This window comes from Nelumbo nucifera, chromosome 7 (assembly GCF_055504915.1).
Source record: "Nelumbo nucifera cultivar China Antique chromosome 7, China Antique-T2T, whole genome shotgun sequence".
In the NCBI taxonomy this organism is placed as follows: Eukaryota; Viridiplantae; Streptophyta; class Magnoliopsida; order Proteales; family Nelumbonaceae; genus Nelumbo; species Nelumbo nucifera.
Window position 1 is genome coordinate 32,102,154 of NC_142655.1, and position 18,116 is coordinate 32,120,269.

The 18,116-nt window shown below is 38.4% G+C and overlaps 1 protein-coding gene across 2 annotated transcripts in view; it reads right to left on the reverse strand.

Moving 5' to 3' along the window:
- The window catches only part of ETFQO (electron-transfer flavoprotein:ubiquinone oxidoreductase), a 60,245-nt gene that overhangs the window by 24,255 nt on the left and 17,874 nt on the right, over window positions 1-18,116 (reverse strand). For both annotated transcript variants that reach the window (XM_010260221.3, XM_088891001.1), the window contains exons 9-11: window positions 7,858-7,926; window positions 877-969; window positions 373-475 (exon numbers count right to left, since the gene is read on the reverse strand). In XM_010260221.3, coding sequence (XP_010258523.1) covers window positions 373-475; window positions 877-969; window positions 7,858-7,926 — 265 coding nt within the window. The remainder of the gene's footprint in view (window positions 1-372; window positions 476-876; window positions 970-7,857; window positions 7,927-18,116) is intronic.

Consider the following 18,116-nt stretch of genomic DNA (forward strand, 5'->3'; position numbering starts at 1 on the left):
AATATTGAGAACTTTTTAAGCACATTTGTGCCTGTGCATGTATGTGATTATGTATAATAGATATTACTTGTAGAATTTATAGCTATTTCAAAAATAAGGTATGTGAATTCCTGAATTCCTAGCTTTTAATTCTATCAGGTTCTCTTCTTTGATAAGAAACAAGAAAAAAAGAATGGATGCAAAATCCAATTACTTTCTCTATCATTTTCCCCTATCGATCATATTTTATAGAATAGATATAGGAATATCCAATATTGCTTTGTTTTATATAAATACTTCATTATTTGAAGAATCATGTTTGCATCTAGTTGTTATCAAAACTAACCAACATAAGACATATCAAGTGTTCAACAATAAAGAAGTGAGTAATACCTGATTTCATTGCAGTATGTGTCCCCTTTATCTTTGGCACATTTAAGAAGCCAACAGAACATCCCACAATTGCTCCTCCCGGGAAAACTGGATAGGGAATAGACTGAAATGTAACTAGCACCATATTCATATTTGCATGATATAAAAACCATTTACATGAAGCAGAAAATCAACACCACAACTCAGATCAAATAGAGACTTGATGGTAATGGGAAGGGCATAAACAATCTCCCTTGCATACTGTGGCAGCATTGAAGCAAAACCAAGTCATCGATGGCCCCTAGAACTTAACCTATGGCCTCTTTTTGGGTTGTTGCAATCTTCTCATTATCATCCAATGCAATACAACGAATTGGATGATAAGGATAAACTAAATTGATTTTTGGCAATGAGGCCATTCCAGTCAAAGGATGTATGAAATATGCAGGAAGACTGTCTCTGTTCTCCGAACCAAATTCTTGTTCTCCCTCCTTATATTACCGACAAGAAGTTTATTTGATGCACCTGAAAACCGCCTTCATTCAAAGTTCGAGCACCATATTGCAGAACTGTTCCACCTTCCAATATAGGTTTGATTGCAGGATGGTGTTTGAGTTTCTAGAAAAGAAAAAGCAACAGATAATTAGGAATTAACATCTGATTTCAAGTATTCAAACTAATTAGATGGAATATATCATCACAAGTTACAACCATGCATTGCCAATAGTACTAAAGGTAGCTAAATAATAATAGCACTATTCTTTCAAAATTAGGCAAGAGTAAACATAGATATATGCCAGGATTCCAGGTTTTTAAGGTCAGGTTTCAAAGTATCGATATGATGTATCATTCTGGAGGGTCACCAAAATGCTGATTCAGAAATTATGATATTTTTAAACATTAAGTAGAAGTATTAGAAACCCCCTATAAAAATATGAAACAAAAAAAAATTGTATCACTCACCAGAAACACATGTTCAGGTGTACTAGGTGTATCAATACTTTGAACCTTGGTAAAGACAAATGAATGGGATGAACTAAATATAATTGACAAGGAATCAATTCGTAACTAGAAATTAGAGAATTTCATAATTCTAAAAGAGCAAGCATACAATTATGGTCTACCCAAAAACATCACTTTGCTGCTTGATTCATTTGAATATTTTACAGACTAATTTCAAAACCCCTTCCTCTTTATCTAATGCCTTCCCCTACTTGGACACAATCTGCTTTTCTAAGTTACTGTCCATGGAGCAAAAGCTGTATATAAGAATGCTAAGATGCATAAAAGGCAAGACAAATAAGATAAAATCTCTCAATTCTCAAAATATATAACACAAGAATGTAGATCTGATATCCAATTTAACTATTTGGAGGTGAGGGAGCTCAAGGGATACTTGTAACATTAAGAGGGAGACTAGAGGCTCTACTCGTAATACTTACTACTTATATACCATTTTATAATTCTTAATAAAATGTTTCTGATCTGTCAGTAGTAAAAAAAAAATCAATCTGCTAATCTTTTTGTTTTCGCAAGACAACTTTCCTTTAGTTCCACCTTATTCTAAGTTAACCAAATCTCTAGTAATTTCAGCACAACAATTATTAGTAGTTTTATACATTCTTGTTGACAAAACAGGTTATGTGAATAAGAGAACAATTGATGATATACAAGAAATAAATATGTTCTAGAAGTATCAATTCAATGTCCAACACACAAATAAAGAACACTAAGCAAGCTGAAGTATCTCTATCATAGGTCATGTTGAGGTACACATGCACAAAGGGGCCAAACAAAAAGGACCGCAGTGGGGTCTATGTTTTATCAGAGTTCACCATAATTATATCTACATTAAAGCATGACAAAGCCAAGGAAAATGTTTACAGTCAGACCAAATGGTATTATTATTTGTGAACAGGATGACCATACCCACATAACATCAGCTACATGGAAGTCAAAAATGATCCTTCCCACATAACATCACCCTCACTATTAATTATTGAACCAACATAACAAAAGTTGTAACACTGAGATATCTCTTGGTCGTACATTCTTGACTGCACCATGATTCTGACTCTTGTCATCACTAAGTTTATATTGCATGTATTCTCAAGCTGGCAGGTGTGAGAACATGGGCTCAAGTCTGAGGGCAGCCACTTTGAGTGAAAAAAAAATGCCAAAGATTAAGACCATAGCCAGTCTACCCCTCCCAAGACCCCAAATAGTTGGGACCATTATTGGGTAAAGGCCTACGTGTTCTATATTCTGTTTTAGTAGTCTTTATTTCTGTTATGATTCGGCCTGCCTTGGAGTTCTGTTTGTCTGAGATCAGTCACGTAGAAAGAGGTAGAAAGGTGGAAGAAAGAGAGAAAGAGAAAAGGAGAAAAGTCTGGTTCGAACTGGAAGTCAAAAACCTACTCCCATTAGGCCAGACATGTGCTTTTATTATTAAAAATAGTGGAAAAGACATATGTGCCCTTATTTAAGTAAGGAGCATTGGTTCTAACATAACATTACAGATCAGCAATCTTAATATAAGTATAAAGACAGAAATACCCCTACACTAACACTCCCCCTCAAGCTGGTGAGTATATATCATACAATCCCAGCTTGTTACATATGTAGTCCACTCTTCCCCGACTCAACCCTTTTGTAAATAAGTCTGCCCACCGGTTTCCTGTATTGACGTATGCAGTGTCTAGCACTCCATTCAACACTTTCTCCCTCACAAAGTGACAGTCAACCTCAATGTGCTTGGTTCTTTCATGAAACACCGGATTAGAAGAAATATGAACTGCAGCCTGATTGTCACAATAGAGCTTCATTGGAGTATTGATGTTGTACCCTACCTCTTGTAGAAGGTTCCTTAGCCACACTAATTCACAAGTAGTATGTGCCATAGCTCTATATTCTGCTTTTGCACTACTTCTTGCCACGACTGTCTGCTTCTTACTTTTCCATGTCACCAGGTTACCCCCCAGAAAAGTGCAATAGCCTGTGGTAGACCACCTATCAGACACAAAACCAACCCAGTCAGCATCAGAATACCCTTCTATTTTAAGTTTTCCGCCGCTTCTATATATCAAACCACGACCCGGGGCCCCTTTTAAATACCTCACAATTCTCAGAACTGCATTCCAATGAGGAACCAGAGGTTTCTACATGAACTGACTTACCACACTAACCGCAAATGAAATGTCTAGCCGAGTAATGGTTAGGTAGTTCAGTTTACCTACAAGTCATCGGTATCTGCCAGGGTCTTCAAACACTTCACCCATATCACTGCTTAGCCTAGTATTTGTTTCCATAGGTGTTTCAGTTGATTTAGCACCCAACAAGCCTAGTATTTGTTTCTATAGGTGTTTCCATAGGTGAAAAGGGGAAGAAGCATCACCGGATCCCAAAAAGAACGGAGTAGACTCAAAGAATGTGACATCAGCACACACAAAGGGCCATCGAGAACTAGGATGGTAACACTTATACCCTTTCTGGGTTCGAGAATAGCCAAGGAAGATGCACTTAAGAGAACGGGCGTCGAACTTGTCGTTCCCGGGGCCCAGATTATGGACGAAGCAGACACACCCAAATACCCGAGGAGAAAGAGGAAACGGAGACAAGGTGGGAAACAAGATCGTAAATGGAGAATGACCATCAAGGATGGACGTGGGCATCCGATTAATCAGAAAGCAAGAGGTAAGCACCGCATCACTCCAAAAGGGTTTGGGAACATTCATGTGATGCATGAGGGATCGTGCTGTTTCCAAGAGATGGCGATTCTTTCTCTCAGCCACCCCATTTTGTTGTGGGGTGTAGGTACATGAGGTCTAATGTATAATGCCATGTTGATCTAAGTATTCTTGAAATGATGAAGATAAATATTCACGACCATTATCAGAACGGAAAAATTTAATGTGAATACCAAACTGATTACGAATCTCAGCATAAAATTTCTGAAAGATGGTAAACAATTCACTTCTTTCTTTCATTAGATAGAGCCACGTCATCCTTGAAAAATCATCTACAAAAATGACAAAATATCTATATCCATTATACGACATCACTTTATAAGGACCCCAAACATCGGAGTGAATCAAAGAAAAAGGACTCGACACACGGTTATCAACCCTAGGACTAAAGCGAACACGATGGTGTTTCCCAAACTGACACGACTCACAGTCCAAAACAGAAAGTTGACACAAAGACGGAACCAAAGGCTTCAAAACTTTCAGCGACGGATGACCAAATCGACAGTGCCACTGGAGTGGAGAAAGAGATGACTGGAGAGTTGTTGAAGTTCTTCCACCACCGTCAAGGTAATACAGTCCACCAGCTTCATGCCCTCCACCAATCTTCATCCCCGTCTTGAGATCATGAAAAAAACACATAGAAGGATAAAAGGTAACGGAACAATTAAGTGACTTGGTCAACTTACTAACAGACATAAGATTAAAAGGCAATTTAGGAACATACAAAACTAAGGATAGGGATACAGGGTCTAGGTCAACATTACCAACACCACAAATTGAGGATGTGGAACCATTAGCAAGGGTGACAGATTGTGATGTTGAGCAATGAGAGAGGGAAGAAAACACACCTGGAGTTCCAGTCATGTAATCGGAGGCTCCAGAGTCAATGCTCCAGGAATTGGGTGTGGATGCCAAACAAGCCATACCTGAGTGTGCGAAAGTAGCCGTGTTCTGCTATGACATGGACAGGATAAACCTCTCATACTCATCACGGGGAACACTCACCATCTCCTTCACGGGACCATTTGTGGGTGTAGGAGGTATTTGATCAGATGAATGATTCTCCTGTCTAAAACTGGAACTGGTGTCACTAGTCACAGCATGATTGGCCCAGGTTGAGGGTGAACCATGTAGATCATAGCAATAGTTAATGGTATGTCCATCCATACCACAATGAGTACACCTCCTCGGACCCGAGCCACGTCCTCTACCACGGGCTCCCCCTGAATCTCTACCTCCAGTACGACCACCACCATGGTTATAAGTAGGCCCACCACCGCCACTTTGGCCATACACCGGACCACTATTACCACCACGGCCAGACTGATCTCCCCGAGCTCCACCTCTAGCACCACGGCCTCTCGACACAACAAAGGCTGATCTATCTGAGATATTAGAGTTCTCAGTAGATCCAATAGAAGTCCTCTGGAGTCGAGCAAATATCTCTTCTAAAGAAGGGAGAGCTGACCCTCCTAGTATCTGAGCTCGTATTGGTTCATATTCAGATTTCAGTCCCACCAAAAATCGAGTCACATCAAGTTGTTCTCTCTGTTGTTGCTGAATTTTGACATCAGAAGTGAGAGAATGATAAACATTCAACTCATTACGGATGTTTCTCATATTGGCATAGTACTCCTCAAGACTCTGATTGCCCTGTTGCAGATTAAAGTATTCCTGATACAACTGATACACTCCGGTTGTATTGTCCTGACCCGAATACAATTTTTTAGCATGGTCCCACACATCTTTGGTAGTGTCAAGAAACATGAAATTTACACTAATCCTGGGTTCCATACTATTCCATAACCACGTGATAATTTGTGCATCCTCTTGTTCCCAGTCTTCATACTCGTGAGAGTCAGTGGAGGGTTTCTCTTCTCTTATGTGTTTTACCTTCTTTGCCTTCAGAAAGACTTCAACAGATTTAGCCCAAGGCACATAATTCTTTCCATTCAGTTTAATGGAGGTCATTTGAACGTTCAGGTAGTCAGTAGGCACCATCACATTAGGTTTACTATCACTGTCATCTCCCATTCTGTTATCACCGGTTCTGCACACTTTCTGAATTCTGTTATCACTGAATTCTACACACTGTACTCGACTAGATCATAGTAGTCACACTGATTTCAGCACTCTTTTTTTTATTGCTGAGAATTGTACTCTTGACACCACAGACCCTACCCCTACGGCTACCTGAAATCTCACCACTATATGATCACAACTCTTCCTTCGAATCACCCAAAAATAGCATAAACCCTAACACGCTACTGTCTGAAATCCCAGCATATGATCTGAAACGTACTTCCTATTTGATTCATAATAGAAAACATGCATAGAAATCTCTTACCTTATCACTGGAAGAACAACCACACGAGTAGAAAATCAGTCCACACAAGACACAACTAGAGGCATAGAAACCTCCAAGGGAAGAGGGCGATCACTCCTTTGCAGCCCTTTCCCTTATCTCCACTTGATAGCAGGAAAATCAAGAGAAAACCCTAGATTGGGTGCGTAGAGAACAGAAATCTAGGCAGATTCGAGTTGCTCTGATACCATGTTATGATTTGGCCTGCCTTGGAGTTCTGTTTGTCTGAGATCAGTCACGTAGAAAGAGGTAGAAAGGTGGAAGAAAGAGAGACAGAAAAGGAGAAAAGTCTGGTTCGAACTGGAATTCAAAAACCTACTCCCATTCGGCCAGACATGTGCTTTTATTATTAAAAATAGTGGAAAAGACATATGTGCCCTTATTTAAGTAAGGAGCACTGATTCTAACATAACATTACAGATCAGCAACCTTAATATAAGTATAAAGACAGAAATACCCCTACACTAACAATTTCAATATCTTTTATACTAGAGTATCTCCCCATGGGTATAATTTCGCTTTTAATTCTACCCTAGTGTCAATCATTATCTGATCACACAATACACCATGGAACCTCCTCTTGCACATACATTTTAAAATTATGTAAATCTTTCTCGTTTCTAGGACATGTTCGTGTAAGCATCATGATCACGGTTTGCAATTCCGATATTGATGGGCATTTCGTCATACAAAGATAATTTTGCTAATTTCATTAAGAAATTTGAAAAATCTAAAAAATCAGGAATATTGTATAACTGCACATTCATGGCTCAAAAAACCATAGAAAACAATTGTATTTACTTGTCATTTTGACTTTTGTCTTTTTGTTATTTGCATTTTGATTAGATTTAGAATTCTCTTTTATAGTTGTGTATTTTTCATTTTCTTTTGAATTATAGTGACTTAGTAAGTGAGTTACATTAATATACTAAGCCAATCATCCAATCAGTGAATCCCCATTTATTCTTTTAGGGAAAAATTAAATAAAGTTATGATGATTTTGATGAAATATCAGAAAATACTGTATGTATAGTCTATCAATGAAATCTAAAATATAACCAAAATATTGGAAAAATATCAGGGATGTAAAGAAAAAAAAAGACTTAGAAAATTTCATATTGATACCTAGCAAAATAGGGAGATTCTAGGGAAATTACACCAAATATCGCTAATATTGCGAATTATGGTGAACATTTTACAGATGGGCTTTTGGAATTATATTACAATACACATAACCACGTAATGTCATCATTCTTGAAATTTGGATCATGCATTATTCATGTACAAGATATAGGAAAATAAATGCAGCCCCAAGGTTTAAAGACACCATAATCACAATTTCATATCAATGAAAGTATGTATTTAGAACATTAAAGTGGAGGATATTGGTCTTACCTGGAATTCCTCATATGGGTTCAAGAAAGGATTGCGATAGTTCAAGGCAAGCACAAGGCCAATAGAAATCTGCAATGTAACCAAATAAGAACTCTACATATGTTAGCAGTCACGAACCAAATAGGAATCTTGTAGTGGACGGTATATGTCATTGTCATTGACTCAATACCAAACAAAGTGATCTCTTCTTTGGTTCTCTATGACCATTTTGAAACACCAAATTTACGTCTATAATTAATTTTTGCCAATTGACTTGGCCATTCAATCATAGAGTTAATTTCATTTGGATGCATAACCAGGAATTCAAACACCAATTTATGGTAAATTTGACATACATAATAAGCATAAGAAAGTAAAATAATAAGAATAAAGGATAAGCTAACCATTTGAAAATCTTACAATGCCAAAAAGTGACAATACTTTATGAATGTTGACCAAGTAATTAGAAATTCTTCTTAGTCAATGATTAGTAGTGAAACAGAATAGCACTGAATCTTGTTGTTTAATCTAGAAGATTAAGCAGGAATTAAGAAAAGAAAGTTCAGATCATTACAGAAGAGAGAATGAAATAGGGTTTGTTGCCAGATCTAGAAGGAGGTCCCCTTGGAAGGCTATCAATGAAATTCTCCCTCAGTTTCTTCCCTTTGTCAGGTATGATGTTTGCATGGGTAATCAAGTCAAATTCCGGGAACATACTTGGGTGAGAACAACCCCTTTGAAAGATCAATTTTCACTCTTTTTTGATGTAGGATAAGGGATTCTGAGGTTCCTTTAGTCCTAAATTTAATAAAATTCCTTGATGGTATCTTCTTGGATCTTGAAAATTTTGACAGTCAAATTTGGACCCTTTCCCCTTCAGGTTCTTTCTTGTATGGTTCCTTTTTCAAGGCTTTTACCTATCCCTTGCCTCCTCTTTAGCCTCTTCTAGTGAAAGAGATTTGGGGAGGACCCATTCCACCTAGAGTAGGAACTTTTAACTTGGAGGTCTTTCATGAGAAAATTAACACTTATGACTTGCTACAGAAAAGGATACCTTATTTGCGCTTATCTCCTAATTGGTGTGTTTTTTGCAAGAGGCAGATGGTGAATTATGTTTCCACTTACTAATTTCCTGTCCATTTTTCTAATTGTATCTGGGAATGGCTCTTTGCTTTGTTTAGTTGTAGGTGAACTCCAACAAATATGTCAAGCTTCCTTGCTACCAGCCTCCCACCATGCTTTCTTGACCAACGAAGAGAGGTAGAATCATGTGAAGTCTTAGAGCTGCAGTAATATAGATTCATTGGGAGGACAATAATGCAAGAATCTTCAAAGAAAAAGAGAGGAGGAAGGAGGCATTGATTGAATGTGCATCCACTAGAGCTACTCATTGACTAAAACCTCTAGAGTTGTTCTTGGACTTCTAGGTGGAGGATTTTACTAGGAAGTGGCTAACACATCATCCTTGAAAATCAGGATTAGTAGATGTTGGACACCTCCATTTGTGGGGGTACATAGAGCTCAATTTTGATGGAAGTAGGCCCCTCATGTGTTGGAGGAATTTTCAGGAATGAGTTAGGACATGTAGTGGCATTATATTCAAGTCCGATTGGAATTGGTGATTCATTGAAGGCTGAAGTAATGGCAGTCGTCAAATGGACAATTAGAGCAAAAGAGCTGAGCGTGCATAAACTGATTGTTGAAGGAGACTCAATTGGTAATCAAGTGACTGCTAAGCAAAGGAAATGAGTTATGGATGCACAAAAATGAACTAAAAAGGTTTAATTGGATAACTAGGGATATGGATGTTAGAATACAATAGGTGTAAAGAATGGCAAACAGCATGGCTGATCCTTTGGCAAAACAAGAGGTTGGGAAAGATCATCTATATGGGGTTCAATTGTAAACTTATTGGTCATGGAGATAAGCTGTTTTATTTGCAAGTATGTTTGTATTAGCTGTTATTTTACTGTTAATGAAAGTTGCAGTTATTGGTAAAAAGGGAATTGTAGCCATCTCCCAACTCTCTAATCGAGCTTTATTATATCTAAACATAATTAAATGTATAATTGCAAGAAATCCCTTAATAGGGAGTCTATAAGAATAAATACATAAAATAGACTTACATGGCCCATTAGTATAAAATAAAGGAGAGAAACACTAAAAGACTTTGCATGGCCGAATAACTCAACACTTCCCCGCAAGTTGAGCATAGATGTTAATCATGCCTACCTTGCATATATACTGCTGTAATTTAGGCTTTGGAACTTCCTTGGTGAAAACATCCATAGATCCTCAGATGCAATAAAAGGTAGACAAACTTCCCTAAGGCAAAACTCTCCCTTATGAAGTGTCTATCTACCTCAATATGTTTTGTCCTATCATGTTGTATGGATTGTAAGCCATATTGATAGCTGCTTGGTTGTTATAATACAACAGAATTGGCTTGTCATGAATTGTGCCCAGCTTTCCCAATAGTGATCTCAACAACAATTTTAACACTCCAGGAACCATTTGCTCTATACTATGCCTCAACTGAAGACTTCGCCACAACCATTTGCCTTTACTTTAACAAGAAACCAAGTTGCCAACAACTGAAGTACAATATCCAAATCTAGATCTTCTATCATCAATACAACCTACCCAATCTACATTTGTATATGCTTTATCCTTTTATGCCCATAATTAGAAAACAAAATCGCTTTGCCAGGTGTACTTTTCAAATAGCATAAAAAACCCCCTCAGTAGCCACCAAGTGAGTGTCTTTGGGAGCATATGTAAATTAACTAATAACACACACAGCCTAGGAAATGTCAGGCCAAGCCATAAAAGATACAATAGCTTCCCCACAAGCCTTTGAAACACTCCTATATCAAACAATAACTCACCATTTGAGGCAGATAACTTGTAATTATAGTAAATGAGGGTAGAAACGGGCTTGGCCCCATGTTTTATAGTTTCTACCAGCAAGTCAAGGACGCACTTCCTTTCGGAGATAATGATACCTTCTTTGGATCTTGCTACTTTAATCCCAAGAAATATCACATTTCACCAAGGTCTTTAATCTCAAATTTTTTGCTAAGAAACTGCTTCGATTTTGCTATTTTCTACACATCATCTCCATTAACATCTATATCATCAACATAAACAATAAGAATGGTCATGAAATTATCTATCCTCTTCATAAAAGAGGGTGTAATCCAATTGGGTCGTGTGTAGCCAACTCCAACAAGGGCATTATGGAATCTCTCAAACCAAGCTCTAAGAGATTGTTTGAGACAATAGAGAGATTCTTCAGCCAACATTCTTTCCTTCACATCTCCTTATCATACATACCCATAGGAGGAGACATATACACTTCTTCATGTAAATTTCCATTACAAAAGAATTATTTAAGTCAAATTGATATAAGGATGATGAAAATGTAGTTACCAAGGACAAAAGAACACAAATGGAATTCATCTTGGTGACTAGAGAAAAAATCTCCAAGTAATCAATACCATACATCAATGTGTATCCCTTAGATGCAAGTCATGCCTTGTAGCAATGGGAAGGTCTAGGTCAAGAAAAAACATTAAGTGTTGAGCATGGGGATCTGTACTATTGTCTTTTCAACAATTGGTTGTGTAGGAGGCTTTGATGATGAAGGGAAACAAACAACCTATCTGTGTACCTTTGATATACCTGCATTCAATGGGTGGTAGATGGAGAAAGAATAGTAGGGGTAGAAGTAGGAGCAGGAGGAGAACAAGAGTACTATTACAAGGAACTTGAGGTAGAAGAGGGGGGTTCAATAATATAGGATTCTCCCCCTTACAAGGAATATGATATAAGGGCACAAACTTTGTAAAGGTGACACTGATGAAAACAAAACAAGTTTTACTTTTAAGATCATAGCAACAACAACTCTTCTATGTGGAGGCATACTCAAGGAAGATACATGTTTTGTCTTTGTGTTTGTTCAAACTTATGTCTTTGGGAACTAGGAATGTGAATATAACAAGTGCACCAAAGACTCTAAAAGGAATAAAAAAAGCTCCTCATCAGCAAAAAGAAGACTGAAAGGGGACTTAAGACCAAGAAACCGTAAAGGCATAGAATTTATCAAATAGGTAACAATAAGAACATCTCCCCAAAACCTAATTGAGAGGCAAAAAAGAATTCCTAATAATCTCAACAATATGACAATTTTTCCTCTTAGCTGTAGAGACTGATCTATGTCTCTTACATTTTATTTCCTTTTTTGGCCCTTGGGACCACCCTTTTATGTTGTAACTTATGTACAATATCTTCTGTTTTATTATTTCTTGTAAGACAAGGACACATAACTGTCCTTTCCATACATTGTATTATCTCATATATAAGTTAAATATTTCTGGGCGTGTGGTTCAAGATAGAACACACCCTTTTCACTCTCAACTCTTTCTCCTCTGATTTGACCCAAGTTGACATGGTATCAGAGCAGGTTTTTCAACCTGTCCTTGATTGACATCCTTTTAGATCTGTGAGATCGACCCATCTTCTTCAGTTTTAGATTTCGTATGTTGCTGTACTGATTGGCACATCTCTACTGCTATTTCTCTGGAAGCTCGCTATCAGAAATAGGGTTTCTTCATTTTCTCTCAATCGGCTACTCCAATCACTGTGAAACTTCAGATCTGAAGTCGCCCAGGTCAGATCTATATAGATCTATAATTTTTTTTTGGTTCGGATTCCTATTGAAGAGTGTTCTGCCCTTCTTCTTGTTCGACAGTCCAGAAAACTTACCTTTTTTGGACTGTTATCAGTTCGAGAACTCTGTGTGACTGGTTTCTTTATTGGATTTTGATTCCTCTCTGTGACGTGTGGTTGGACACATTTATTCCATCGAGTTTTGGACTTTTTTGAATCTTCGGCTGCTCTATTTTCTCAGTTTTCCTTGCTTTGCTGAAATGCCATGGATAAAAGAGATATTCTACCAGTGAAGTTCAATGGAACAAACTATGCTTTCTGGAAATTCCATTTCCAGTTTTATGTTGAAGGAAATGGATTATGGGGATTTGTGGATGGTTCCACAAAACAACCAGATGAGTCTGATTCTAAGGGGCTGAAACAGTGGAAGATTGACAATGCCAAAGTGGTGTCGTGGCTTCTCGGATCTGTTGAAACTGAGATTGCTATTCCAATGAGAAGTTATCGAACTGCTAGTGAGATGTTCACCTACATGGAAAAGGTGTATCAACAGTCCAACATCTCGTGTCAATATCAGATAGAGAAAGAGATATTTTCTTACAGCCAGGGTGAGAAGAAAATACAGCAGTACTATGCTGGTTTTGTGAACTTGTGGGCGGAGTATGAATTAGTTCACATGGGTGAAAACACCTCTGCTTGCTGCATCAAAAATCTGAAAGAACACTTTGATAGGAGGAAAATCATGCATTTTCTGATGCATTTGAGACCTGAATATGAAATTGTAAGATCCAACATTCTCAGTAGGGGCACTCCTCCCACACTTGACACAATTTTGGGGGAGCTTCTCAGGGAGGAAACTAGACTCATTACTCAATCGACCTTGAGGTCGAAATCTGATTTAGGAACAAAGACAGCCTTTCTGATGACTAAATCCAAGCCCAAGAAGGACTTGTCTCGTGTACAGTGCTATGAATGCAAGGAATGGTTCAAGCTCTAGGAAGAATCAACACAAGGATTTCCAGACAACCACTGAAGGTACAGACACAGGGAGTACAACATGGGAGCCCTTCAAAATAATTGCTCACTTTTTCTAGGGGGAACTATAAGTGAAGCCACTCAAAATAATTGACCTCAAGTGAGTGCACAAAGGGCACCATATTCCCAAAGAAGCATTGGTATTATGGTCCAACTTACCGTGTGAAGATGCTACTACATGGGAGCCCTTCAATAAATTACAACAAGAATTTCCTTCCATCAACCTTGAGGACAAAGTTGAACTGAAAGGGGAGCTATTAGAAGTCCAAGCCTAGCTAGTCCCTTAGACAACAGGCCCACGAAATCAGATGCTCGAGACATCCCTCAGTCCCTCTATAATAGTTACTTTGAGTGACCCATGGTTCAACCCATGTCAACTCAGCAATTGGAAGCTTGACACTTGACAGAAATCATGATAGTCTGCTATAACTGATGCATGGAAAGTTATCATGATGTAAGCCTATACAAAGGCCATCAAACAAGATAAATGCAGAGAAAGCTCTGAACTCAATTCCTTCTTCTTACCTTTTCTCAGCTGAGGAAGTTGGGTGCAGTAACCTAACAGATCACCACCACAATCAAATATTATAAAGTTGAATTTTGATGAGTGTAGTGTAGATTAGGCAATCCTAGCCCATCTGGCATAGGAGGCACCTTCAGAGATGAAAGAGGGTCAATTCTAGCCTTACCTTCAGGTCCATAGGCTATAGAAATTCAACAAGAGCACAAACAGTGGCCATACTTCAAGGAATGAGGATGGCAAGATCCCTTGGTTTAAGAAATCTGGCTGTAGAAAGTGATTCAAAAATGATGCTGGGCTGTCTTATAAATGATAGCTTGGTCACATGGCAATTCCAAACAACTATGAGGGAGATGAAAAATGTGGGGAAGGACAATAGCAGATATTTTAGCAAAGTGGGGAGAAAATGTGTAACAGATCATTTGGAGTACAAATGGGATACTTAATGTAAACCTAAACAGTCAAGGAAGAATCCAAATTATGGCCCAGGCAGTGTTGCAGACGTGCTTTTGGGGTGTTTAGAACTGGTTGCAAATGCTTGTTCTTTCTTCATAATTCATAATTAATTGTAGAGAGAATGGGTCGAATGGCACATAGGCTGCTCTTATTTCTTTATTTTCTATTCCTTTTTGTTAATGGGCCTTTATGTTTCTTTATATTTTATGTTTAATTAAGTTAATTGCCCCAATTAAGGGCCTCCTTGTAAATACAAAAACTTTGTAAATTATTTTTAACGAAAAGATTAGGAAGGGAGAGATGTTCGAACAACTCATCTCCCAAAACCCTATTGCAGCCGACTTCTTCTTCTTCTTCTTCTTCTCTCTTTGCTGCTGATATCGACCTTTTTTCACACTTTTTAAATCAGTCCTCTCATTCATTTGGACTGTTTTTCTTCTTGGTATCAGAGAGGGATCCTTTCTTCTCCCTTTTTTCTCCTTTTTTTCCCATACACAGTGTGTATGGAGAACTGAATCGAATGAGTCATTGAAGAAAATATTCAGCCCAGTTGTTAGTGGTTTTTTGGAGAAAAGGATGCTGTCTTGGTCATTATTCTGACAGTCCTTGGAGTTTTTTACCCAAAACCCTAATCAACTAGAGAATTCTGATTGTGGGCCCCACAGGGAGCTTCACCTTGGCAATCAGTGACCAAAGGGGTTCTTTTTCTTTATCTTGAAGATCGATCTAAGTCTTGTGCAGTTCTGTGAAGCCTACCAGGAGTGGCTGCTGTTTTCCTATTTCTCCTGGGTTCTGGGTGAGACGCAACTGGCAGATACGACTTCATAGAGGTTGGTACTTGGTGTCTGCTTTTTCCTGTCTTCCTTGTTTATCATTTGAAGTTGTTTAAAGTTCTTTTGGAGTTGTTTGAGGAAGATGGATGTTTCTGGAGTTGAAAATAAGTGTGGCTTAGAATTCGGACAGGTTCTGGGAGCACTTGTAGACTCATTATTGGCTGTGACCATAGTCAAGCTCGATGGAACTAACTATCTAGCATGGTCACAATCAGTAAAAATACATGTTTGTAGTAGAGGCAAGAGGGGTTATATCTCCAGGAGCAAGAAAGCACCACCAGAAGATGACCCATCTTATGAGAAATGGCTACAAGAGAATTATACTGTTATTGGATGGTTAGTGAATTCGATACAACCACAAATTAGTCAGCATTATTTATGGATGAATTCAGCCAAGAAAATATGGGATAATATTGCTGAAACTTATTCACAAAAACTGAATGTGGCCAGGGCATATAAGATAAGGAGTGATGTGAATAATCTAAGGCAAGGGGAGAGACCTTTAGTAGTATACTTCTCAATGCTGAAATCCTTGTGGCAAGAGATAGATCTAATGGAAATTGTTGTTTGGGAAAGCACGATTCTAAGACATACAAGAAATTAATTGAGAGGAATAGGGTTTTTGAATTCTTGACAGGGTTGAATCTAGAGTTTGACATTACCAGACAAAATATCCTAGCTAAGGATAATGTATCTTTGTCTTAGGCCAATGCCATGGTGAGTAGTGAAGAGAGAAGGAGGCTGGTCTAGGTTCAAGGGACTATCCCAAGTGACCATTTTGCTAATATGGGGCTGAAATCTAAGGTGACTACAGGTAGTTTAGGTGGTTCAGGGAAGAAGGAGGTTATATGTGAGTACTGCAAGAAACCCAAACATACAAAAGATAAATGTTGAAAACTGCATCCAGAATTCCTTCCACCTCGTTTTCAAAAGAAGGTTGATAATGGGAAGTCAGGAAGTGCCAACACAGCCACAATCTCAGATAATAATAGGTGTTTCATAGATGAAAGGATTGCTAGTGAGCAGTTAGCAGTTATGAAGGCAGAGTATGAGAAGTATGGGAGGATGATCAGTCACCTTGAGAGTGCAGCCTCCTCCTCCAACTCTCCGGAAAATCCAACTACTTCTGCATTTGCACATTCAGGTATACATGCTACAGCCAATCATGAAACTATCTCAGGTAATCGTAGGATCCTTGGATTATTGATTCTAGTGCTCCTGATCATATGACCAGCCTTTCCACTCTATTTATTTCTTATGATTTGCTTCCTGGCCATGATAAGATACCCTAGCTAATGGCTCACTTGCTCTTATCTTTGGCAAGGGAACCATCAAGGTTACAAACTCCCTTTCTTCTGTCCTTCATGTCCCTAGACTGAATACTAATTTATTGTCTGTGAGTGGCCTAATTAAATCCTTAAATTGCAGTGTAACCTTCTTCTCTTCTTATTGTGTTTTTCAGGACCTGAAGTCTTAGAAAGTGATTGGGAGTGGCCATGAGGCGAATGGAATATACTTGTTGGATACTCCTGGACAAAGCCAAGGACAACTTAGAAAAGCTGCTTTTGGATCTACTTCTTTAGAGTCTTTTAGTCGTATCGTGTTATGTCATTTTCGTTTGGGTCATTTATCTTTTTCTGCTTTGAGTCATTTATTCCCAAAATTGTTTAAGGGAATTAACTTGTTTAGCCTTCATTGTGAGTCCTGTGAGTTATCAAAACATTGTAGAAACAGTTATCCTGAATAATAAAAGATCCTCCTTTCCTTTTCATATTGTGCACTCTGATGTGTGGAGGCTATACCACTTACCCTCTATGGGAGGTTATAGATACTTTATCTTGTTCATTGACGATTTCTCTCAAAATACTTGGTTATTTTTTATGAGATCTCGAGATGAAGTTCCCAAGCTTGTGAGGCAGTTCCATGAATTTGTTCTTACCCAGTTTGATACAAGAATCAAAATATTCAGATCCAATAATGCAAAAGAATACTTTGAGAAAAACCTAACCTCTTATCTCACTGATTCTGGGGTCATTCACCAGAGTTCTTGTGTTCGTACTCCAAAACAAAATGGAGTAGCTGAGAGGAAGAACCATCACATAGTTGAAGTTGCAAGAAGCATTTTGTTTGCCTCACATGTCCCTACAAGATTTTGGGGGGATGTTGTTCTCACTACAACCTATCTAATCAACTGCATGCCATCCAGAGTGTTGGGCTTTAAGTCCCCTCTTAACCTCCTTTATCCAGATAAGGACCTTTTTTCTATTCTTCTTCGTGTCTTTGGCTGCACTTGTTATGTATACATTTCTAGTACCTAGAGACATAAATTTGAACCAAAGGCCCATAAGTGCATCTTCCTTGGTTATGTCTCCACACAAAAGGGTTATTGTTGTTTTGATCCTAGAACTGTGACTCATTATGTTTCAATGGATGTTACTTTTGATGAGTCCACTCCTTTCAATGCTTCATCTCGGGGGAAGCATAGTTCACAGGGAGAGTATTTGTCACAGTTGTTTGCACTCCCCCTTCCTATCCCTCTTGAGTTTCCTTCTATTCCTGATGAGTCAAGGGGGGTACAATCACCTCCTGCTCCTTCTAATATTCATGTTCCTCCTCCATTACCTCCTCGTCCTCCTTTTAATCCTAGGTGGTACCGGTGGCAAAGGACCAGGAGTGAGCAGATTGTTTCCTCAACATCACATGAGCCTCCTGCACTTCCAGTTATTGAAGAGAAAATAGGTACTGATACCATCCCTTTGTAGCCT